General features: G+C 36.2%; 1 protein-coding gene across 3 annotated transcripts in view; it reads left to right on the top strand.

Annotated features, from left to right (window-relative positions):
• The window catches only part of sec24c (SEC24 homolog C, COPII coat complex component), a 91,423-nt gene extending 69,188 nt beyond the window's left edge, over positions 1–22,235 (top strand). For 2 of the 3 annotated variants that reach the window (XM_039768265.1, XM_039768247.1), the window contains 12 exons: positions 21–212; positions 3,140–3,233; positions 4,538–4,654; positions 5,052–5,222; positions 5,446–5,542; positions 7,487–7,632; positions 8,672–8,810; positions 9,619–9,737; positions 10,036–10,215; positions 12,269–12,460; positions 20,994–21,083; positions 21,183–22,233. In XM_039768265.1, the coding sequence (XP_039624199.1) occupies positions 21–212; positions 3,140–3,233; positions 4,538–4,654; positions 5,052–5,222; positions 5,446–5,542; positions 7,487–7,632; positions 8,672–8,810; positions 9,619–9,737; positions 10,036–10,215; positions 12,269–12,460; positions 20,994–21,083; positions 21,183–21,323 (1,678 nt within the window). In that variant the 3' untranslated portion in view covers positions 21,324–22,233. Of the gene's footprint in view, positions 1–20; positions 213–3,139; positions 3,234–4,537; positions 4,655–5,051; positions 5,223–5,445; positions 5,543–7,486; positions 7,633–8,671; positions 8,811–9,618; positions 9,738–10,035; positions 10,216–12,268; positions 12,461–20,993; positions 21,084–21,182 lie in introns of all 3 variants that reach the window. The other variant, XM_039768257.1, reaches the window with a different exon arrangement.
• The last annotated feature ends 278 nt before the right edge of the window (positions 22,236–22,513 follow it).

The raw sequence follows: 22,513 nt of genomic DNA, 5'->3' as shown, positions 1-22,513 counted from the left end.
TAGCTTATCTTTTCTTACAGGGAAGGTCCTGATGGAGAATCTTGTATCCGAGTAGGTTTTATCACCTACAACAAAGTGCTGCACTTCTACAATGTGAAGAGCTCCTTGGCTCAGCCCCAGATGATGGTTGTCTCAGATGTTGCAGACATGTTTGTACCTTTGCTGGATGGTTTCCTGGTTAATGTTAATGAGTCTAGGGCAGTAATCAACAGGTGAGCCTGCTTCCACCCTTCCCTTAATATCCTTAAGACAGTAAAGTAGAAAGTCCACTAAGTGACTCTGTGATAAAACATAGTTGCAGTAATCATAGATATATATATATTATGTGTTGCATGGTGTGTATCCTTTTAAAACCTTTCTTTAAACATGGAAATCTGTGTACTTGTATGTTATGATATTCTACTTATACATAAAAGCATTTGGACAATTCATATTGCATATTCTTGCACTTCTCAAGGTAGAACTTGTAAGAAAGCAAGTAGATAGCTAAACAGTTCAGGCAACTATAAGCAAAAGGCTGTCCTTCTCTTCTATTTATGCATTACTTGATCATGAAAAAAAACATAAAACTTAAATGGATTGGTTCTACCAAACCTTTAAGCCACTGTAATCTTTCTTAGACCTAGTTGCTCAGTCATGTTTAGTGTAGTATTCATTATTCCTTTTTCTTTGACTTCCTTTTATAAATCGGTAATATCTTAGTTGTGTTTTGTACCCATTGAGGCCTATTAGTACTGTTTTTTCAAACTGTTAAGAGAGTTGTCAAAATCTAATGTATTTAAAGTAAAACCATTTATCAGACTTTTAGTATTAGCAGGAGCAAAAATCTTTTAATATTTTACGTGGCATTTTTTATAGCTGTCCCAAACAAACGAGTACATTACAGCAGAAAATGTTTAACCACTGCCTGTCCACTCTCTTACTCATTTATCTATTTCATTGACCCTAAGTTAAAAAAAAAAAAAATATATCAAATTCCATGATAACTGAGTTTCTGATTGCAGTCAAAAAAATCAGTAAATGTTCCCAGCTTTTTAAGTATCAGCAGTTTTTGTGTGTTTGATCCAGCAACATTGAATTCTATTGTGTTGATTTAGCTGGAGAAAATTCATAAACATACAAACTTTTATATCTTCAAGGTGATGAACTGAGGTTATCTGACGATAATCAGATAGTGGTTTATCATTGTCATGGCTAGAGAAGATAATACTAAATGTATGAATAATGTTTCATAAAGGAACTTCCAGTGAGAATAAAAGAGAATCCAAAAGAAATCCCTTTGAATGCAGAATCCTAGGTGTCTAAACAATATCTACCAGATGAGTAAGATTTAGAGTGATTCTGCACAGTTTGAGCTTAGCCAAGCCACTTCTAAGCAGTAGTTCATCAAGAGGCAAGTCGACTGTTCCAAAAAGCATAAATACAGATGCAGTATTTTGATTATATCAATGTAGATTAAATAGTTGGATATACACAATCTACATAAATAGAGTGCTAAACTGATGAACATTCTTTGTGAATACTTCTGCTTGTGGGGGGAAAAATAGTTATGTACCAGCAAGACAAAGCTAATTTTAGCGTCAACATGCCTAACCTCTGAGGTAGAAACTGTAGCTAAAGTAAGGGGGGCATGAGAAATGTCCACCTTCTTTTGTAATGAAAAGTTAATTAGCACTTTCTCTAATGGTGAATCTCGGCCGCAAGTATTTTTTTCAGTTCAGTGATCCAATCAAAACAGGTGTTTAGTGCAGTAAGTATTTTGATTGTATTACAGTCTCTTTCTTAAACCAGACTGTTTTGAAATTTTTGGCTGCCATTGTTAAAAAAAAACCTAAGTATTCAGTACAAGAGATTGGACCCTAAAAGTGGGATGAGGCTCAGAATTCATAGTATCTGCAATTGAGAATATTTAAAGGAACCTAAATTTAATAAGTGTACAAAGTATACATTTTTTAATATCTTTTGAAGGTATGCTTTAAGGTGCTGTGTTGGTAGTTGGTGTAGAAACCAAGCCATTTCACTTTTAAAATACAATTCAACTTGCTGGCTACTTGTAGGGTCCAACTAGTTGTGTTGAATGCTTTTTCTATCAGTGTCAAAGAAACTTACCATTTTAATACTGTCTTGTTTTAGGTGGGACTACAACACAATTACAGTATTTATTTGTTAAAAAATTGCTGAATAAATATTTTATTTTCTGTATCTACTGAACTAATTTCTTACTGTTTGGCCCTGTGTTTATTTGTCTTGGAATGCCTTGCAAGTATGCTGCTGTCTCATTCCTCAGCCATCCATTGTTAAACCTGTCAGTATCACAGTGTTTTACTGGCTAGCTTAATGGTACCACAGAGTATGTGTGCAAACATTGGAGTTTCTTTCTGCTTTTGTTTTGTTCATACTATGAGTGAGCATGAGAAACCGAGTCATCATACATACATATATACATACACACATTATCAAAAAACATTCACTTGGCTAAATAAGCAATAATGGGTAATGGTATTTTTGAGGTAGCTGTCAAATGTTATGATTTAAAATATGTATGTTGAGATATTAATTATTATAGTGAGGCGATGAATGCCAGTGGAAATGAGTTCAAAACTAAGTGATGAAAATTTGCTTTATGAAAATCTGATTCTTGCCTCCAGCAGGCAAAACATTTCCCAAGCTTCAGCAAATTTGCATTGTCCTGCAAAGGTTTTTAGAAGCATTTTATCATTTGGTTACTCTTCAAATGGCACTCCAAATGCAAAATATTTCAAAATGTTTGCTAGTTCATCACCTTGTCATTTGTTAATAAAGAGATATTTTATCTTTTCATATTTTTCACTCCTGAACATTTGGTAATATAATTGTGCCTGTACAGTAGTTTATTTTCAACTCCTAGTTTAAAAATGTTGTTTAAAATTGTGTTTGTTGTAAATCAGTTCAGTGTAAATATTTTATCTTGTTGTTGTAGATGATATTAAACCTGCACATAAGGATAGGCCAGATGTTGCAGGATTAGAGTTTGGGACCGTTCCTCAGCTGTCACAATGAGCTGACCTGCTGTTAGCTTAGCTCATGGAGTCGTGGGAATTGTGTTCTCACAGCTGCTGCCTTCATGATTAAGCTCACCTGCTGCTTGCTTCTGTTTCAGTTTGCTGGAGCAAATTCCTGACATGTTTGCTGATACCCGGGAGACAGAGACAGTCTTTGGACCAGTGATTCAGGCTGGCTTGGAGGCACTCAAGGTAACTCGCGAGGCTTTAATGCAGTGCATCTGTGTTTTTGTTTTTTTTTTTTTGTTTTTTTTTTTTAGGTAATGTGCAAGAGGATTGGTACATTTAGGTTTTCAGATATGATTTTTATTGTCCATATTGCAGTCCAAGCAAAATAACATGCTCACAATCCAACATTCCAACATTTTAAAAATGTTTATTATTTTGTGGCTTCTTGTGTTAGGTAACGCTTAAACCACTTTTGTTTAAAAAGGGTAAAAAATATTAAGTGATAGTTATTGTACTTGTGGAATGGGTTTATTCAGTTTTCTGTATATGTCACACACCTGGACATTTCTTTGCAAAAGAAACAAAAGTCAATGTGACTTTCAGAGGAGAGGTGCTTGTTAAAGGGCAGTGTGAGTTGTGCATCCAAGTAGAGTGACCAACTTCACAGAAATATGAAAAAAGGTAAAATAGATCAAGTAATATTGGGAGATGAAAATGTATTGCGTTACATCAACATTATTAAATATTGTTTATAGTTTACGATAAGGGAAACTTTCAGTACTTTGTATATTTGTTTATCATCCTTATTTGTGTAGGGGTAGCAGTTTGGATGGTACGTTATCACAGATGAATGTCATATCTGTAGGACAAACCTGAAAGACCCAAACAGGTAGTGAAAGTGTGTTGGATATAATTATTGGATGCTGATGCACGGGTTGACTTCACTTTTTGCTTCCAGAAGAGCCTCTCTCTCATTTTGGGAGAGGTCAGGGACATAGAGTCTAAATGGACTGTGTACAAGACCTCAGTAGTGTAGGCCATTGCAAAGGAATATGGCCAAAAGATTATTGGTGCCCCTTATGCAGGCACTCTTTGGATCCATTAGTCAGCACCAGCATTAAGAAATTCTGTCAAGTTGAAGAAAGGGGCCTTTCATGAACTGTTAGATTAAGATTAATAGTGGCACCTCGGTTTCAGGGGCAACAATATAAATTATCCTGGCTGTGGAATAGTGGCCTTCTGATTCAGTTTACATAGTGGAATCTATGTCTACATACTTGCTGTTTTAGACCAGTCAGTGTTGACTTTAGGGGTCAGCCAAGAATGAGTCACGACTTGTGTTTTTACTTAACACAATTTAAATCAATAAATATTTTAAAAAGTATTTGTTTTTTTACTTTGTACAAAAGAGTTTCCCTTAAAAAATAAAAAAGGTTTATTAGCATAATTATTTCTTGCTTTTGCTCTGGCTGTAGCATTTGCTTGTATAATCAGGTAAAATTAAAGGAGGGCCTTTCTGGAATGACATTATTTATGGTTTTCAACAGGCTGCAGACTGTGCTGGCAAACTCTTCATTTTCAACTCAACACTTCCTATTGCAGAGGCTCCTGGGAAGCTGAAGAACAGAGAAGATAAGAAGTTAATTGGTACAGACAAGGAAAAGGTATTCAAGGCCAAAACAATGTAGAGTATGTTAATGAAATCTGCTTATGAAAAATGTAAGAGTAATTATAGGATCTCAAAGGCATTAACTAAATATGTGATGAACAGAAAAAGAATGATGGACACAGCTGATAGAAAACTCTTGAACATCCACTCAGCTAGGTCAGTGCCTAGGGATTGGTGTGGTTTACACCATGTTTTTTTTTTTTTTTTTTTTTAAACTGTGCTAGAGAAATTTGTCTAAAAGACTGAAAGCAAAATCAGAATTTTAAACCGATGCCAGTGATGAGAAGTAAAACACAAATGAATTGAACTTCAAGGAAATTATTATATAAAATTATGTTGTATGAACTTTTTAATTTAATTGGTGTTTCATTTAGTTTGTTCTTTTTCTCCAGACGCTATTTCAGCCTCAAACCAGTTTCTATGGGAGTCTTGCAAAAGATTGCGTGGCCCAGGGATGCTGTGTGGATCTTTTCCTTTTCCCCAACCAGTATGTAGATGTTGCCACTCTAGGGGTTGTCCCCCTACAAACAGGAGGCTCTGTCTATAAGTACACCTACTTCCAGGTGAGCTTGTGCAGAAATGCTAGCACTGTTACTCCACATTAATGCCATTTGCTAACACCCACTTAAGGCTCTCTTTACATGAAAACAAGTGTTGCATTTGCAGACTTTTTCCTGAAGCTATCGGTGAATTAGTGAGGGATTTATTCAGAGCCAAGGGAACTTGAATAGTTACTAAAAAGTAACAGCCTGCAGATAATACTTATTTTTTTATTTTCTTTCCAAGGTTGCCGTTGATGGAGAGCGATTCTTGAATGACCTTCGTAGGGACGTGCAAAAGCAAATTGGCTTTGATGCTGTCATGCGAGTGCGGACTAGCACTGGTGGGTGTTCTGTGCAGTGTAAATTTCCTAGTATCTGAAAGACCATTGACTTTGGGTTTATTTTAAAATGTCTTTTACTAGTTCTTGCTTTTGGTTTCAATATAAACCTTTTTATATCCTCTCCCTTGATATAGGCAAACATATTTTAGTGCTATTTTTCATTAAATATACTCGTACCATTCTTAAAAAAGGAATTTGATTGGTACCATCTTGGTCTCTTTGGATGAAAAAATGTAATTTATTTGTTGTTGGGGAGAAAAACATTTTTCTCTGGCTGAGCTTTCTAAGTGTGTTTTACAACCAAGCAGCAATGTATTATCTACGTATATACAAAAGGTTTTACATGACTATGCAGAACACTCAAGTCATCCTGCCATTTTTTTCTGTAGTGTCCACCTATAAACTCTTTCAACTGACCTGGGCTTTGTACTTTAATCCGTAGCCAGCAGGCATTTGGGTGTGGTTATGGAATGACTAGTATACTCCTGTAAAATGTACTGTGTCACTACTAATTTTTTCAACTACTGGTTAAATAGGAAAGGTTGGAAAATAAATGGTTTACACAGATAACTTGTTAACAGTAACGCAAACTGACCTCAAATCCATCCCCTTTCTCCAGACACTCATACAGTTCATTCTAACACCTAAGCTATGTCCTGTGCCAGCCATGTTATTTTGAAATAAGAGCAGTTTGTTTTACAGAGCAAGTACATAATTGAAACTGAAATTAAGAATATAAGACATTTGACAAATGAGAGTAGACTATTTTGTCTGCCAAGCTTGTTTTGTTAGCTAGTAGCAAGTTATCCAAATCCCTCACCCAGATACTTTTTAAAAGTCGTCAAGGTTTCTGTATCAGTTACAACTTGGGTGGGTTAAGAGTAAATATTTAGAAACTGATGTTCTGGCAACTGCTTTCACTGAAACAAATAATAAATTAAATCATCCTGCTACTCACTATTATGTTTTCTCTTGGCAGCGATATTTTTTTATTTAGTCCCATACAGCGTGATTAGTCATTGACTCTTGTTGATTATCACATAACTGAAGTACTTTTGGTGCTTACAGGGATACCTTGAAGAAAATTGCTGTAATGTAGGCTGATTCAGTGCTAATTTCACAAGCAGACTCTTGTCATAAAGATCCTATTTACTTCTTTAGTTCAGTTTTCATAAAAACTTCTTTATTTTAATAACATGAAAATGATGAGAAAAAAATGGCTTTATAGTATTAATATATATTTTTGTGTACATATCGCTTGATATTTGTTACATATCATCTTGCATTTCAATCTGACTATATATTCCTAAAATATGTTATTAGTATATGGTGTGTAGAGCTAATAAGTACAGATGTGCCTTATAAATATACATTGACTTGATTTAAATTGAACTTCCATTACCTTTGAAACCTTGCTAACTGCAGATTAATTCAAATGTCCGTTTCTTTCAGCCTTTTCTTTTTAGAGACGTTGAGTATATAAAGAAAATGTATTAATAGGTTGAAATACTGCATACAGCATGAACATTGTTTTTCTGTCAGTCATTTTCCAACCCACTATATGTTAACACAGGGTCACGGGGGGTCTGCTGGAGCCAATCCCAGCCAACACAAGGCGAAAGGCAGGAACAGATCCTGGGCAGGGTGCCAGCCCACCGCAGACATTGTCTTTCAGTCTTCTCATAAGTAATATTCATAATGAGCTTAATTCGATTGGCCTATTTATGATCAGCTTGGAGTGGTTATATGTAAGGTTTATTCTGAGCTGTCTGGCTGAAATGTATTACTTTTGTTTCAGTTCTTTATTACTGAATTTTGTAAAATATTGTAATAGTGGATTATACTGTATACATTTTCTTTAATTATGTGCCTTTGTTACTCAGAAGTGATATGAGGTCCTTCTGGAATATGATACTAATGTAGAACTTTTTTTTGCTGATTTAGGTATCAGGGCAACAGATTTTTTTGGAGCTTTTTATATGAGCAACACAACTGACGTTGAGCTGGCTGGTCTGGATTCTCATAAGACAGTAACAGTGGAGTTTAGACATGATGACAAGCTCAGTGAGGAAAGCGGAGCACTCATACAGGTATATGTTGCACATGGCTGAACGTTCCACTTTAGGAACATGTATTTGGAGTTTATTGGGGTTGTCATGGTAAAAAGCTGTATAATCACACAAATTTATTAGGTGGTGTAGCCCACATAAAATAGAAGAAACATTGTTTAAATCCTCTAGGAAAAGACTATACAAACTGTCTGCCATTTGTGGCTTTTCTCTAAGACAGAATGAAGAGAGATGTTTTTGTTCCTTATGCCAATACAGCGCTGTAAAGCAGTTTACAATGTACTGCATTTAAAAGCGTCAGACCACCCAGGTTTTATATGACTAATGAAGTAACATTGCCTGCGTGTTGTTTTATAAAATAAACTTCGGGTTCTTGTTCATGCTGCAGATTGTAACACTGGCAATTTTATAAAGCATTTTCTGTCTCCTAACATTATCAGTTTAATATCTAATCCACATGCCGTATATTTCCAAAAGATGTGCATCCAATATCATTAACCACATCTCTGTTAGGCTTTGTTTTTCTATTACCTGATTTTCCTATTTTCATTAATCTTCTACTTCACTTTCACTATTCATGGTCTTGTGACCCATTATGTTAAATGTGAAGCTGTGTACTGTGTTGCTATGTACATTTTTTTAAACTCTATGTCAGACACACAACTGTTAACGCTCACAACATATAGAGTTTAAACTACACTATATGAAATTCTTTATGTTAAAAGGAATTACCAAACTACAGTAGTTTTACTGTTACGTTTTGGTATGAGTGCAACATGCTGTACATATCCATTCTTATTTTGTTTTTAATTTGTAATTAATTTGCCTTTTTTCCCTCTTAGTTCCACAGTATTTCTATGTATGTAATGTAGATTTGCTTGTAAACATTTCTGCCTAGCACAGCACAGTGGTGTTTTGAAAGTGGTGTGATAGTGCTGAGCTGTCATTATTGATATTATGTGCTGCTATCACTTGTAGTTCACCCTTCTTTCATCTGATTATGCTATGTAAGCTGTTTTACCACCTTTTGCTGAGTTTGAATCTTCTGCTTGTTTGGCAGTGTGCAGTTCTATATACTAGCTGCAGTGGTCAGAGAAGACTGTGTGTCCATAATTTGTCTCTCAACTGCTGTACACAGCTGGCTGAACTCTACAGGAATTGTGAGACTGACTGCCTGATTAATTTCTTTGCTAAATATGGTAAGAGAATTACCCAAACAACTGTAATATTACTGCAGTGCAAGAATTTCCATTAGTCTGGAAGTGCATTTGGGGGTTATGGCTGCCCCAACCGTATCTTCTTAGAGTCTAAAATGCATTATCAAGCACATCAAATTAGTATGGAAATAAAGAGTTTGCAGTGTACCTGTAAAATTATTTTACATTTGGTATAGTGTTTTGTCTTTTTTATACCTTTCTGTATTGTTCACTGAATTATATTTGTTGAAAATTTTATATTACCTTTATTGAGACAACCATTTGTACAAGAGCCTTGAGGTGTTGTTCACAGTCTAGTCCAGTGCTAATCAGTTAATTCGACCAGTAGATGACTTTGTGCTCATTTTATTTCCCTTTCCGCACCCTTGCTTGCAAGCTTTGAGAAGTGACCAAAATGACCAAGTGGGCAATGTAAATTTTCTGAGCAGGATTGCTAGACAGGAAATTAGAGAGCAAATTGAGATGAAGTAGTTGTGATGGTACAGGCATCGTATGAGGATACCCCTGCACACCTCCCATGGAAGGTGTATCAGGAAAAATCCCCCTGGGATGAGACACTCGGGCACACCCTGGAAATCCTAAAGGGACTAAATCCTCTCATTTGGCCTAGCAGCAACTTTTAATACCCTAAAGGGACCTGGAAACTGTTGCTTACGTTAGGGATGTCTGGTCTTATCAATTACTGTTCCCATTGAGTCACTTAACAAAGATAGAAGCTTGAAGATGAGAAGAGCAGGGTTGAATGATTTCCTTACTTTTAATACATTTATTTATTTTTTGATATAAATAGCCTACCGCAGTGTCCTAAATGGAACAACAAAATCTGTAAGAGACAGCCTAATAAACCAGAGTGCACAGATCCTAGCTTGCTATCGCAAGAATTGTGCAAGCCCCTCATCAGCAGGACAGGTAAGTAGACTTAATCTAATTGTTCTGTCAGTTACTATATGCTGTCATTATTGCTTTGCTCATGTTCATCTCAACTAAACCTCACATTTAGGTAAAGTACTCCATTTTGCTTTCTGTACATGAAAAGACAAATGTTCGTAAATTCAAAAGTTGCGTTTCATTTAAAAAAAAAAACCTCTGAATTTCCTGTTTCTTTCATTAGTAAATTAGACATGAATTGCCTTTTCTGGATGTCCTCTGAAGCTTTGTGTGTTCCTTGGATTTAATGTTCTGATGGCTCAATGTTATGTCTCTGCAGCTTATCTTGCCCGAGTGCTTAAAACTTCTACCAGTATATTTAAACTGTGTCTTGAAAAGTGATGTGCTCCAGCCGAGTGCGGATGTGTCTATTGATGACCGTGCCTACCTTCGGCAGCTTGTTACCTCAATGGATGTTGCTGAAAGCCATGTTTTCTTCTATCCACAACTTCTGCCTTTGGTAAGTGGATATTATGGAACTATATATGGATATTTTCTAGCAATTTCCCTGTTAATTTTCTGAATGGGAAAGTAGTTTGTCATATGCAATCAGTCAGTCATTCAATTAACAGGATTCAGCATAAGCAAGTGCATCACAAAGCAAAGTCATAATATTTTGTGAAACATCGGGGCTGAACAAAATAAAGGGAACACCTAATTTATATTAACATCAAGGACATAATAAGGAGCCTTTGCCTTATTCCTTCATTCCTAAAATGCTATCGTACAAGTCATTGATTTTGTGTAGTAGGGTACAAGACCATTTTTCAAGAAAAAGTGTCCGGTTCTTTAAGGAATAAAGAAGGTGAAAGTCAACTTTGCATTCTTTGCCACAGAACCTCTCAAAAAGATTCACGGATGTTACGGTTTGATGATTAGCAAGGCCATAGTAGGTGTTCTATGGTGCTGATTTTTATGAAACTGCTCTTGAATTAGTTGTCCTGTGTTTTACATGGGTATTAACCATCATGTAATAGGTGAACATCATGAATTTAACAGTATTTTCGCCATGGGGTAAATCTGGTCCTGTAAAATGGCTTTATACTCTTTGGGTGTTTTATAACTATACAAATTAATTATCAAACCTAAGAACACTGATCATAGTATTGCCCATATTGAGATGAAGACCTCCTATGGCTTTTTCCAAATGTAAAACCATGATGACTTATCATGGCACATGAATTTTATCAATTACTCACAGGTCCAGGTTATGGTTATGTGCTCCTTTTTACCACATTATGCATCTTTGTGCACTGGCCTTGTATACAAACAGTTTGTGAATGGCAGTCCCTCCATAAATTCTAGCTTCATGAGGATTACATTGTACAGTTCAAGTTCAGACTGGGTCACAGAGGTACTGACTCAATTAAATGGTAGATACTGAGGTTGTACTGTAACACTTTAGCCAATCTCCCATGAAATGTTGTTTTACTTCTACTGGTGAGATTTGATTGGTTATACCATTATTTCTCTTCACCAAAGTAATTTTTCTTTTTTCAGCTTACCCTTTCAATATTTTTGAGGCCATTCCCCTTGATACACAAAGTAATTTAGAAGTTTTTCTGAATGATGCATTAGCACTAACTTTTTGAGCAGTTTAGAAATCTATTGTCTCATCAAAGTGATCATTTTTAGGGCTTTTTTACAGCTAATTTACAGCATATGTCAATTGGCAGTCAACCTTTTATTAAAGGTGCATTTTAATTCCTTTTTCAGGAGGAGTTATTCCTGGCAAATGTAAACAGCAGTACTATAAAACTAGCTACTCTTTACTAATGATAAATTTAATAACAATTTTCAAAAGGAACTATAAAAGTTAAGTATAGCCACAGCATATAATTACTATGGAAGAAATTAAATTGATAATATATATTGAAAGAAATCTTATCCTCAAACTAGGACCTGTTTGAGTAAAGAATCAGGCAGGAGGGATCTTGTCCATTACATCTTTTATTTACTCTACAGCAAATGCTGAACAGGGAGCATTCATCACAGTAGTCTGTTACAGAATGATCAAAGAAATAAGGGCAGAGGTCCATTTTATAAACCACTGAATTTGCATAACAGTGCTGATTAAAGCATACATTTACTCTTGATTGGTTTGTTCGCTTACACCCAAATAACTTACCAAATAAAAGTTTATTCTAATACACTGTTCTTGAAATATCTCTTAGGTTCAGCTGTTACTCTTGAAATCTCTCTGAATGTTACAACTTTACATTTCTTAGTACATTTCGTGCATTGCATCAACCATCCTCCTAGTATATTCTTTTCTTTTATTCCCTTAACCATTTCAGTAGTTCTCTTCATGATATTTCTAAAACAGATCCTTGTATATTTCAATGGGCTAGGCCCTGCAAACCAAAATAGTTAACTGTTGTTACTGCCAATGATTCTGTCACCGTACGAAGTAGCAGCATGGAGTAAATTGATAAATGACACACAGAGCCTTTCAGGTATGTACTGCCAGGAGTGTTACCTTAACATGCTTTTTTATCCTCGTTACATTTTAGCAAAAACTTGATGTGGAAAGTGAGGCTATACCCGTTGCAATACGTGACTCAGAAGAACGACTGTCCAAGGGTGGAATCTACCTTCTAGAGAATGGACTGAACCTATTCCTGTGGGTAGGGGCTAACGTTCAACAGGAACTGCTTCTTAACATCTTTAACACACCTACGTTTGGACAGGTCGACCCAAATATGGTAAGAAATGCTTGCAAGGAGGATGATGATCTATTAGTCTAGAGAAATTATTTTTAGTGTAAAATTGTAGATGATGCCCCTAATACCTATATTTTGCATTACAAAATGCTTTTATTTATTGTAATACTTGAGGAAATTTTATATGGCTAATTTAATATACAGTATATATGAGAGAAAGAAAGAGACCCTATTCATGAGCATTGTAGCCTGTCATCTTAAACTTAATGAGATGCCCATGTGCATCAAAAGTCAAAACATTTTACTCTCAGAATTCATCTGTACCTTTACATGTTCCAACCTACTTTTATTTTCTACTTTTTCCAACTGGTAAAATACAAACAACTCTTAATTGTTAAATAGAGTCCTCTCTAAACTTGACCATAAACCTCTTACTTAGGCTTCTCATATCCAACATTGAGTGCAGGGTCAGTTTTGTAATGTTTAGTGCAAAATATGGGCATAGAATGAATAAAGTTTATGTACAAACCTCTTTTTTCTCACTTTCTGGAGCAAAAATCCATTAAGAGCCACAAGCTCAACCAGCATGTTTTTTTTCCAAGTTGAGATCCACTTGGTTTTCATGGAAATAACTGCTTCAGATATTGATTTAAAAAAAAAAAAAAAATTTCTGAAGCATTTTATTTTTTAAAGTTAAGTTGCTGTTTCCTTGCAGTACCTTTTTTACCTAACTTGTGGTGGTGTTCAGTCCTATCATTTAACAGCTGTCACTTGTATCAGGTGTTAAAGCATGAATTTGGTATTTTTCAAATTGAACTTATTTCTTCACAAACATGATATATAGGCATTTGCGAAACAATATTGTGTTAAAGCATTTTTTTTTTAAATAAAAAAATTTATATTGCTCACACTGGCACTTTACATAGGAGGCTATATGGCATGGCATACCACCGGGAAACAAAAGCTAAAAACCTACCAATGAAGCAGCAAAATTTTCAATATACAAAAGAATGCCCTTTTTTATTTGCAACACGTTTGTAACAAAATGAGGAATTTGGAAATAGTCTTTTTATCGCATATTCCTGATACTGTTTTTCTCAAAGGTAAGGACGCGTTTTCTGTTTGCTTGTATGAGTTCTTACATAAATACCAAAATAGATCAAAACAAAACCAACCTCGTGACACAAAAACTTTACTGTGATTTGGTCTTTTGAGAGGAAACCACACCCCGGAGGAGTGAAAGATTGTTGCACAGGAACACAAAGTGCTGACCTAATACTGTGCATGGCTGGTGGTCGTCTTTTATATATTTTTTGTTCATAAATGACATGTATAAACTATTTTACTAATAACAGGATGGAGAGGAATACTTGACAACTGTCTTGGTTTAAAAAATTGACATATTTGGTAAGTTTTTTAGCCTTTCCTCTATACCTCCATTGCAAAGCACCAGTGTAGGCAAGCTGTTTTTTTTTTTTTTTTAATTTATAGACAACACTTAACTCTACAACACAATTCCATTTGTCAAATGCATATATGTCATGTTTGTGAAGAAATATCTTTGACTGTGAAATACCACACTTATTCTTTTATAATTATATGAAAATCACAATAAACATTTGGTTAATAAAGAGGAACAAAAAGGCATCATATCGAATGTATAGCTTCCAAGTATCAGAAAAACACTGAAATAACTTTATGAATATAATACAGCTTTGCTTAGCAGGTGACAGAGCTATTTTGTTTCATAATGTCATCTTGTCCACCCCAGTTTAGTGTTTTGGCAAGTTTTAGTGAATGTTTATTATTAATTGTCATAATTTTAGTTTTATTGTACAGTATATATACTGTTATCCAGTGCCATTCATGGATTATAATCATGTGTAAGGACTAAGATAATGTCAAAATGAGAAGAGAACAACATTGTTTCTTAATTTTCTTCAGTGTTGCTTGGTCATGACATACAGTGTCAATTTAAGATCCTTAATAGCTGATTTTAAGAATTTGTACTTTATCCCAGCTGTCCCTATTTACTAATTTGAGGAGTTTGATTTTCTCAATAAACTAATTTTTTTATTACATCCAATTTTAAAGTTTGTAATAAGCTGTCAATTCTGCCACTCAATACATTAAGTTGTGCAGAAGGCCTGGTCTAGTCTTTCAGAAGAAACATGAGCACTCTTCACAGTAGCTAACACTCAGAAGACTTTTTTGTAGTTCTTTTAGTATTTGTAACAACATGTACCTTTACATTACAGCACATTTCTGATATTACTAAGGATGAGGCCTAAATATCCATGTAATCAGACATTCTAACTACATATTAACAGGCATTTGTATTTTAATTTTTTAATTTGCCCTTTAGGTGGCAGGAGAGGGCTTGACATGTCAAGAGAATAGACTGACACCTAAATGTAGATGTACACACAGATTCAGAGTCAGAAATGTCTTGTTGAACCAGGCCTGTCTATAATGGAAACTCGGGAGACGCTGCAAACAAGCTAGCTAAGGGGTAAATTTAGGACACTTCTCTCGTATTGTCTATGAAACATCTTGACAGTGCAAGAAATAGAATTAGTTCTTCAGTTTGTTTAGAAAGTTGGAAAATATACATTGGCTTTTATCCTTTAATGGAGTGCTTATAAGTTAAAGAGGACTTAATGTTGCTTAGATATTTGCTGGGACTCATGTTTAGGGATGAAATGAAAAGGACCTCAGTCCTCAATAAGATAGGTACTAAAAGAAAATGAATAGAATATTTATTGATTTTTGTGTACTGATTTCACCTTAGTTCATGATTGAGATGTAATTTTGGCAAACCATAAACAATATTAGCAGATATTTCTATTTCATTAAAACTGATTTCAACTAATAGATGTTTTGATCGGCACTTTTCAGCAATGATTTTAACACTGTTTAATGGATTAAAACAGTTATTCCCAATCAGGATACTTTGTACCTCAAGGTATAGGTTCAGTTGCTCAGGAGTATGTATGGGAAGATTGCAGATTAAATTTAACTTTTAAAAAAATGCAGTTACTGCTTGGCATTAAAAACATATGTCAAAGTGATTGTTTTAATTCTGAATTGATGTAATTTTGATTGGGAATTGAAAACTAGGATTAGGTGAACATCTGGCATAGCCTATTTATCATAGTAATCACCCTTATGATATTTTGTAGAATGTACCTTGCCTACTGTCGTTTCCCCACAGGCCTGTGTCAGTTGTAACACCACTCAGAAAGACACAAAAGTAGAGAGTCAAGGTACCAACACACATCCCGGACATGTATGATGAGGTGAATGGTTTCATAAAGGGGTCAAACTGTGGGAGGAAATGTGAGCAGTTTACTTCTGCTTACCACCACTTGCACAAACAGAACTACTTCTTCTTCTTGTTAAAATTGTGAATACAAGTTGTCAGTGAGTTGAATCAATACTACAGTGTCATTGAAACTAGCTGAAGTAGAGGTAGGTCAGGAATCCTTCTAGTGTTCTTACCAGACTGAAAATATCTAATGGATGTGTCCTCAGAGTGTAAACTGAAAGCGAAGCATGTAGCAAGGCAGTGATATAGTTATGGTCTGATGGTAGGGTGGAGGATTACCCACAACAGGGGAGAGTAATGAACTTTTACTGTTTGTATATACCTACTTTGGGGCAGTGTTTTTTTTTTTTTTTTTTTTAAAACTTCGGCACAAGTCATTATCATTTACAGGAACATACTCGGTGTGATTACAGCCTGCATATAGCCAAGGCCTCACTGCCCCTTGAATTGTGAAACTGCAAAGATGTCTCTTCAAAGGGAGATGAATCCCTTTAGTGAGTGTGACTCTATTCTTTAACCCACAACATCATAGTTGGGCTTATGGTTGGAGATTAATCTTTATAACAGTGTTCAGGTATACAGGTGCTGGTCATAAAATTAGAATATCATGACAAAGTTGATTTGTTTCAGTAATTCCATTCAGAAAGTGAAACTTGTATATTAGATTCATTCAATACACACAGACTGATGTATTTCAAATGTTTATTTCTTTTAATTTTGATGATTATAACTGACAACTAATGAAAGTCCCAAATTCAGTGTCTCGGAAAATTAGAATATCAATTAAGACCAATGCAAAAAAAGGATTTTTAGAAATGTTGGCCAAATGAAAGGCATGATCATGAAAAGTATGAGGATGTACAGCACTCAATATTTAGTTGAGGCTCCTTTGGCCTGGATTACTGCAGTAATGCGGCGTGGCATGGAGTCCGAACAGTCTGTGGCACTGCTCAGGTGTTATGAGAGGCCCATGTTACTCTGATAGTGGCCTTCAGCTCTTCTGAATTGTTGGGTTTGACGTATTACATCTTCCTCTTGACAATCTACGGGGTTAAGGTCAGGTGAGTTTGTTGGCCAATCAAGAACAGGGATACCATGGTCCTTAAACCAGGTACTGGTAGCTTTGGCACTGTGTCCAGGTGCCAGGTCCTGTTGGAAAATGAAATCTGCATCTCCATAAAGTTTGTCAGCAGCAGGAAGCATGAAGTGCTCTAAAACTTCCTGGTAGACGGCTGCGTTGACCTTGGACCTCAGAAAACACAATGGACCAACACCAGCAAATGACATGGCACCCCAAACCATCACTGACTTTGGAAGCTTTACACTGGACCTCAAGCAACGTGGATTCTGTGCCTCTCCTCTCTTCCTCCAGACTCTGGGACCTTGATTTCCAAAGGAAATGCAAAATTTACTTTCATCAGAGAACATAACTTTGGACCACTCGGCAGCAGTCCAGTCGAGACGCTTCTGACGCTGTCTCTTGTTCAAGAGTGGCTTGACATAAGGAATGCGACATGCTGAAACCCATGTCTTGCATACGTCTGTGCGTGGTGGTTCTTGAAGCACTGACTCCAGCTGCAGTCCACTCTTTGTGAATCTCCCCCACAGTTTTGAATGGGTTTTGTTTCACAATCCTCTCCAGGGTGCGGTTATCCCTATTGCTTGTACACTTTTTTCTACCACATCTTGTCCTTCCCTTCACCTCTCTATTAATGTGCTTGGACACAGAGCTCTGTGAACAGCCAGCCTCTTTAGCAATGACTTTTTGTGTCTTGCCCTCCTTGTGCAAGGTGTCAATGGTCGCCTTTTGGACAACTGTCAAGTCAGCAGTCTTCCCCATGATTGTGTAGCCTACAGAACTAGACTGAGAGACCATTTAAAGGCTTTTGCAGGTGTTTTTAGTTAATTAGCTGATTAGAGTGTGGCACCAGGGGTCTTCAATATTGAACCTTTTCACAATATTCTAATGTTCCGAGATACTGAATTTGGGACTTTCATTAGTTGTCATTTATAATCATTAAAAAATGATTATAAAATTAAAAGAAATAAACATTTGAAATACATCAGTCTGTGTGTAATGAATGAATCTAATATACAGGTGTCACTTCTTGAATGGAATTACTGAAATAAATCAACTTTGTCATGATATTCTAATTTTATGACCAGCACCTGCAATAACATTATTAATAATATCCAGCTTAATATTCGTTTACAAGAAAACAGGATCCCACTGGATAGTGTCGATGAAGGGAGTACTTGAATTGCACGAAACAATAAAGGTTAGGAACCACTGGGCTAAAAATATTTACTTTTGGATAATATTAACCTAGTGTATAGTCAGATTGTATTTTATATCACCATTTATTAAATTAAATGATCTAGCACTTTTAGTCAACATTTGAAACAATAAACGATACATTTTATTTTAACACTGCCATCTCACATGACTTCTTGTAATCTCTTGTGACCACTTTGGTTTACTAAATCATTCTGCAAACACCTCGTGATGTGAGCAGCATTATCTTGCTAGCTGTCTCTGCTACTTCTCCAGGCACACACAAATGAGTTCCAATTCCTCCTCCTCCTGCTTTTATATCACTAACCTCTTATGTTTGGTCATTGTACTGGTTGTTCTCAACTTGTTGAAGTCTGTGTCTGTCAGTTAAGATATGCTTTCTTTGATTTAGCCCATTCTTCAGTGGATTGTCAAGTCAGTTGTTTGTGGCACATGTCACTACTTTCAGCTGCTTGGAGAGACTCTTAAGACTGTTAATGACAGAATGTGGTGCATGTCACTAAAGATTAACATACTGTTTTGTTGTAGCACTACAAAACTTAGTATCATATCCAAGAATCTATACACAAGACATCTGTTTCAGATCTGCATTTGTCTTGCTTGATTTTAAATGCAGGATAGCTCAAGAAAGGAGTGGTGCATTTGTTTGCTAAAACTTGCTGGCTAACAAAGTGAGATGGCAACTTGTCTTAGTATGCTTAACATATGTGACCAAGAGTGTCAATTGCCAGCCTGCATGTACATTTTCTCCTGCCCCAAGCAATTGTCCTTTTAACACACTTTTTTTTTGTTGTTGTATTAAAGTTGTGTGGAATCTGTAAACTTGTGACATCTGTAAATTCAAGCACATGCTGAGAGTTTGATAAGGGCAGGTGCTGAATTCATATTAAAAAGGCATGCAAGGCACAGGGGGAATTATAATGAAAGTAAATAATTCTCTCCACGTTTCCTACTTCATTTGGGAAGTCCTTGCCTATAAGTGGGGCAAGTAGGAGGGCTTCCCTTCATAAGCAAGGGGCACAAATAATTTGAAAGTGGCAATAACAGCAAAACAGGCAGATGCTCAAGCACCCATCACAATATAGATTTACAGGGTCATTTTTGTCATGTGTATAGAGGAAATGTTCACTTGCTTGTGTTTTACTTCACAAGTTCTGTCTTCATTATATAAATGCAGAAAAGAAAAAGTAGAAATAGGTGCCTTCTCATATTCTTTCCTATAAAAATCAGCAATAAATGCACAGTTGTGCCACACGTGTGTTGTCTGTCAATTTCATCAGTGGTTTGGTATAAATGATCAGCCTGACTGACATCCTCTATCTCCTGACTTTGGAAAACATGATGGAGCAGTAGGAGCTAAAAGAGGTGCCTGTTTCACAGATTTAATAACTTTTTATCGATTGGTTTATCAATAGCAGAATCCATTAAAATGCCTCTGGGTCTCACTCAAACTTTTGATATTTCTGCATCAGTGAAGGCTTTATTGTGTTTAGCCAGTTATCTTTGTAGTTTGGATATACCACTTGTTGCTTGTTCTCGTTGAGCTTGTGACTGGATGAGTATTTTCCTGTTGTGATCATAGCTTGCTTCCAAGGCTTTGACTTTACTACGCCAGACCTCAAACTATGATGAATAAAACTGATTGTAAGTTCTATGCTTCTGGCACATCCTAGTGCACACTTTTTTTTTTGTTTCATCGCAGATCAGACTGATCAGGTGAGGATGATGGCATTATAAGACCTACTGTACTTTTCAGTCCATTTTGTTATTTGAAAAACGAGACATTGTTAATATCTAGCTCATTTAATTTTCAATATGAATTTTGAATATTACTTCCTGGCTAATCTGCACCAGTTCCTCCTGTGCATTCTTTCTGCTGATGACACTGAGCTGTATAGCACTACAAAAAATGAAATGGAGAGCAAGTTGGAAGAATGGAGAAGGGCTTTAGAAGATAGAGGATTGAAGATGATCAGGATTCAGAAGTTAGCCTGCAGGGAGTGATTTTGAAATCAGTGAATATTTAAATATCTAGGATCAGTGTTGGCCCAAGATGGAAAATTTGATGCAGAGTGCAGGGCAGATGGAACAGTTGAAAGAATGTATCGGGAGTATTGTGTGACTGAAGAATTAATTCCAAGGTTAAAAGTAAGGTTTTTAAGACAGTGGTAAGACCCACAATGATGTATGGAGCTGAGACATGGGCAGTAAAGGGAGCACAAGAGAAGAAGTTGGATGTGGCAGAAATGAGAATGCTGAGATGGATGTGTGAAGTTACAAAAAAGGACAGAATAAGAATTAAGACAATCAGAGGTACAACAAAAGTGGGAGAGAGATCTAAGAAAGAATTGGAAAGTAGGTTGACGTGGTATAAACATGTGATAAGAAGAGACAATGAATATGTGGGCAAAAGAGTGATGGGAGTGGAAATAGAGGAGAAGAGAATGTGAGGGAGGCCAAAGTGGAAATGGATAGTTAAAGTAAAAGAAGATTTGAAGGAAAAGGGTTGGACATAGGAAGGAGGTGCGGGACTGAGCTGTTTGAAGAAGGTTGATCAGGCAGTTTGACCCCACATAAAAGTTGGAAAAGATGACAAGAAGAAGATGACTTTCTGGCTAACTCAGAAAAGTTATGTGATTGAGTACAACCACTGTGGATATTCACAAGACATAAAATAAGAATTGAATTGATTGAGCTTGCTCATTTGGAACGAAGGTAGTATTAACATATGCTTGATGATTCCTTATCTTGAATAGAAATATATTTGACATGTGTGATAGAAATGAGTGTCCAGGAGTGATGGAAGGAGTGTGTCTGTTAAAGTAATAAGTAATGCTTGATTACTAAGAATTTGGCCCTATGTCATACCTATTTAATGACCATTCATATATCAGAACTTTATTTCATTTTTGGTAATGGAGGAATGCTTATTAATATTTCTTATATTACAGACGAACCTGCCTGTGCTGGATAATCCTTACTCTAGGAAATTAAGAACTTTTATTGAATGCTTGAGAGTACAGAGACCACGATACATGAAGGTAAGCTGATGCATATAGCTCTCCCAGGCTAAATACAATCATCTGCCAGTACCCACAGTTCCATTCACACAAGTTATCTTTCTTTTTTTCCCTCTGCAGTTGCTGGTAGTGAAGCAGGAGGACAAATTAGAACTGATTTTCAAGCGTTTCTTGATGGAGGACAAGAGCAGTAGTGGTGGCGCCTCATATGCGGACTTCCTGTGTCACATGCACAAGGAAATTCGACAGCTGCTTAGCTAGGAGGAGGGGCAGTCCCCAGCAAATGCCTCACAATCATAGACTCTTAACTTTTTTTTTGTAATTGACAAGACTAAAAATCTAAGGAAAACCCTTCTGAATGGAATTCCACCTATCCTCTCCTCACTGACTTGTGTTCTTTACTTTCTTGAATCCTCAAGTCATTAACAGGGCAGAGATAATGGGTTGCCTGTCAAGACTCTCCTGGCTTGCATCTCAGATCTATCGGAAAATCCATAATAATATACAAAGACCACCTGTGCTTTGTGTAGCAGGCAAAAAGCATAGGAAGAACACTTCTAAATGGATTATTCTGACAGTGGATGATGATAAAGCACGTGGGATGTGTTGACTTTAAAGCAAATATATGAATTGGAGAAAACACAAATCATAGCAAATGGAATAAAACCCTCCTGAGATTTATTTTTCTAATCTGCCATAGTTTCCTGGCATCACCAGGCTGTACCCACACACTGTTTCCTCTGTGTGCGTTTTCATTGTTTTATTCTCTGTCTGACTGGTGGTGTTGTCTCTGAGGGTCATCAGAGGAATTTTCTGCTCCTTTAAAACCAGTCATCAGGCTAACAGAGTATCTGGCTTTCAGAGTCATGAGGCGAATTGTAAGACTGTCCAGCCCTCTCTCATTAGCTGTTCTCATAAGAATCTTCAGATTTGCCTCAGAAACTTAACATTTGAGTTAACCACGCATTAAAACTGCACTGCGCAGGCAGGCTGCCAGCTAAAGTTGTCCTATGAAAACAGTTTTTAAGAGACGAGTTGGGCAGCTTTAGTGTTTAAGCTGATGGCAGGGTGGCGTGTATGTAAAGACAGTATGATCGTGACTTGCAGAGTTTTGATTTATTAACTACAAAGTTAAAAAGGAAAGATTTAATAAATGGAATTATTTACCATTTTTTTCTGTGAGTTTGTTGTGTGTCTCTATTGTATTATAAGCGACTGCCAGAGACTGTTGGTTCCTTGTCTGTTCCTGTGTGGTTATATGCGTCATTTTGTTATCATTTCTAGTTCTTCCTATATATTTGCATAATTCTTAAAGACAGTACACTGATAAATACCAAGACCTGGCAGACACCTACTAACACCTTTCTGTCATCATAACCGTCAGAGTATGGCTGAAACCATTGTGTCTTTGCAGTTTACTCTAAACATCCAGAAGCCTTTTTGTTTCAACA

The sequence above is a fragment of the Polypterus senegalus genome, chromosome 1 (assembly GCF_016835505.1).
Source record: "Polypterus senegalus isolate Bchr_013 chromosome 1, ASM1683550v1, whole genome shotgun sequence".
NCBI lineage: Eukaryota > Metazoa > Chordata > Cladistia > Polypteriformes > Polypteridae > Polypterus > Polypterus senegalus.
Note: the sequence above shows the minus strand (reverse complement) of the source record. Positions and strands in the feature narration are given on the sequence as shown.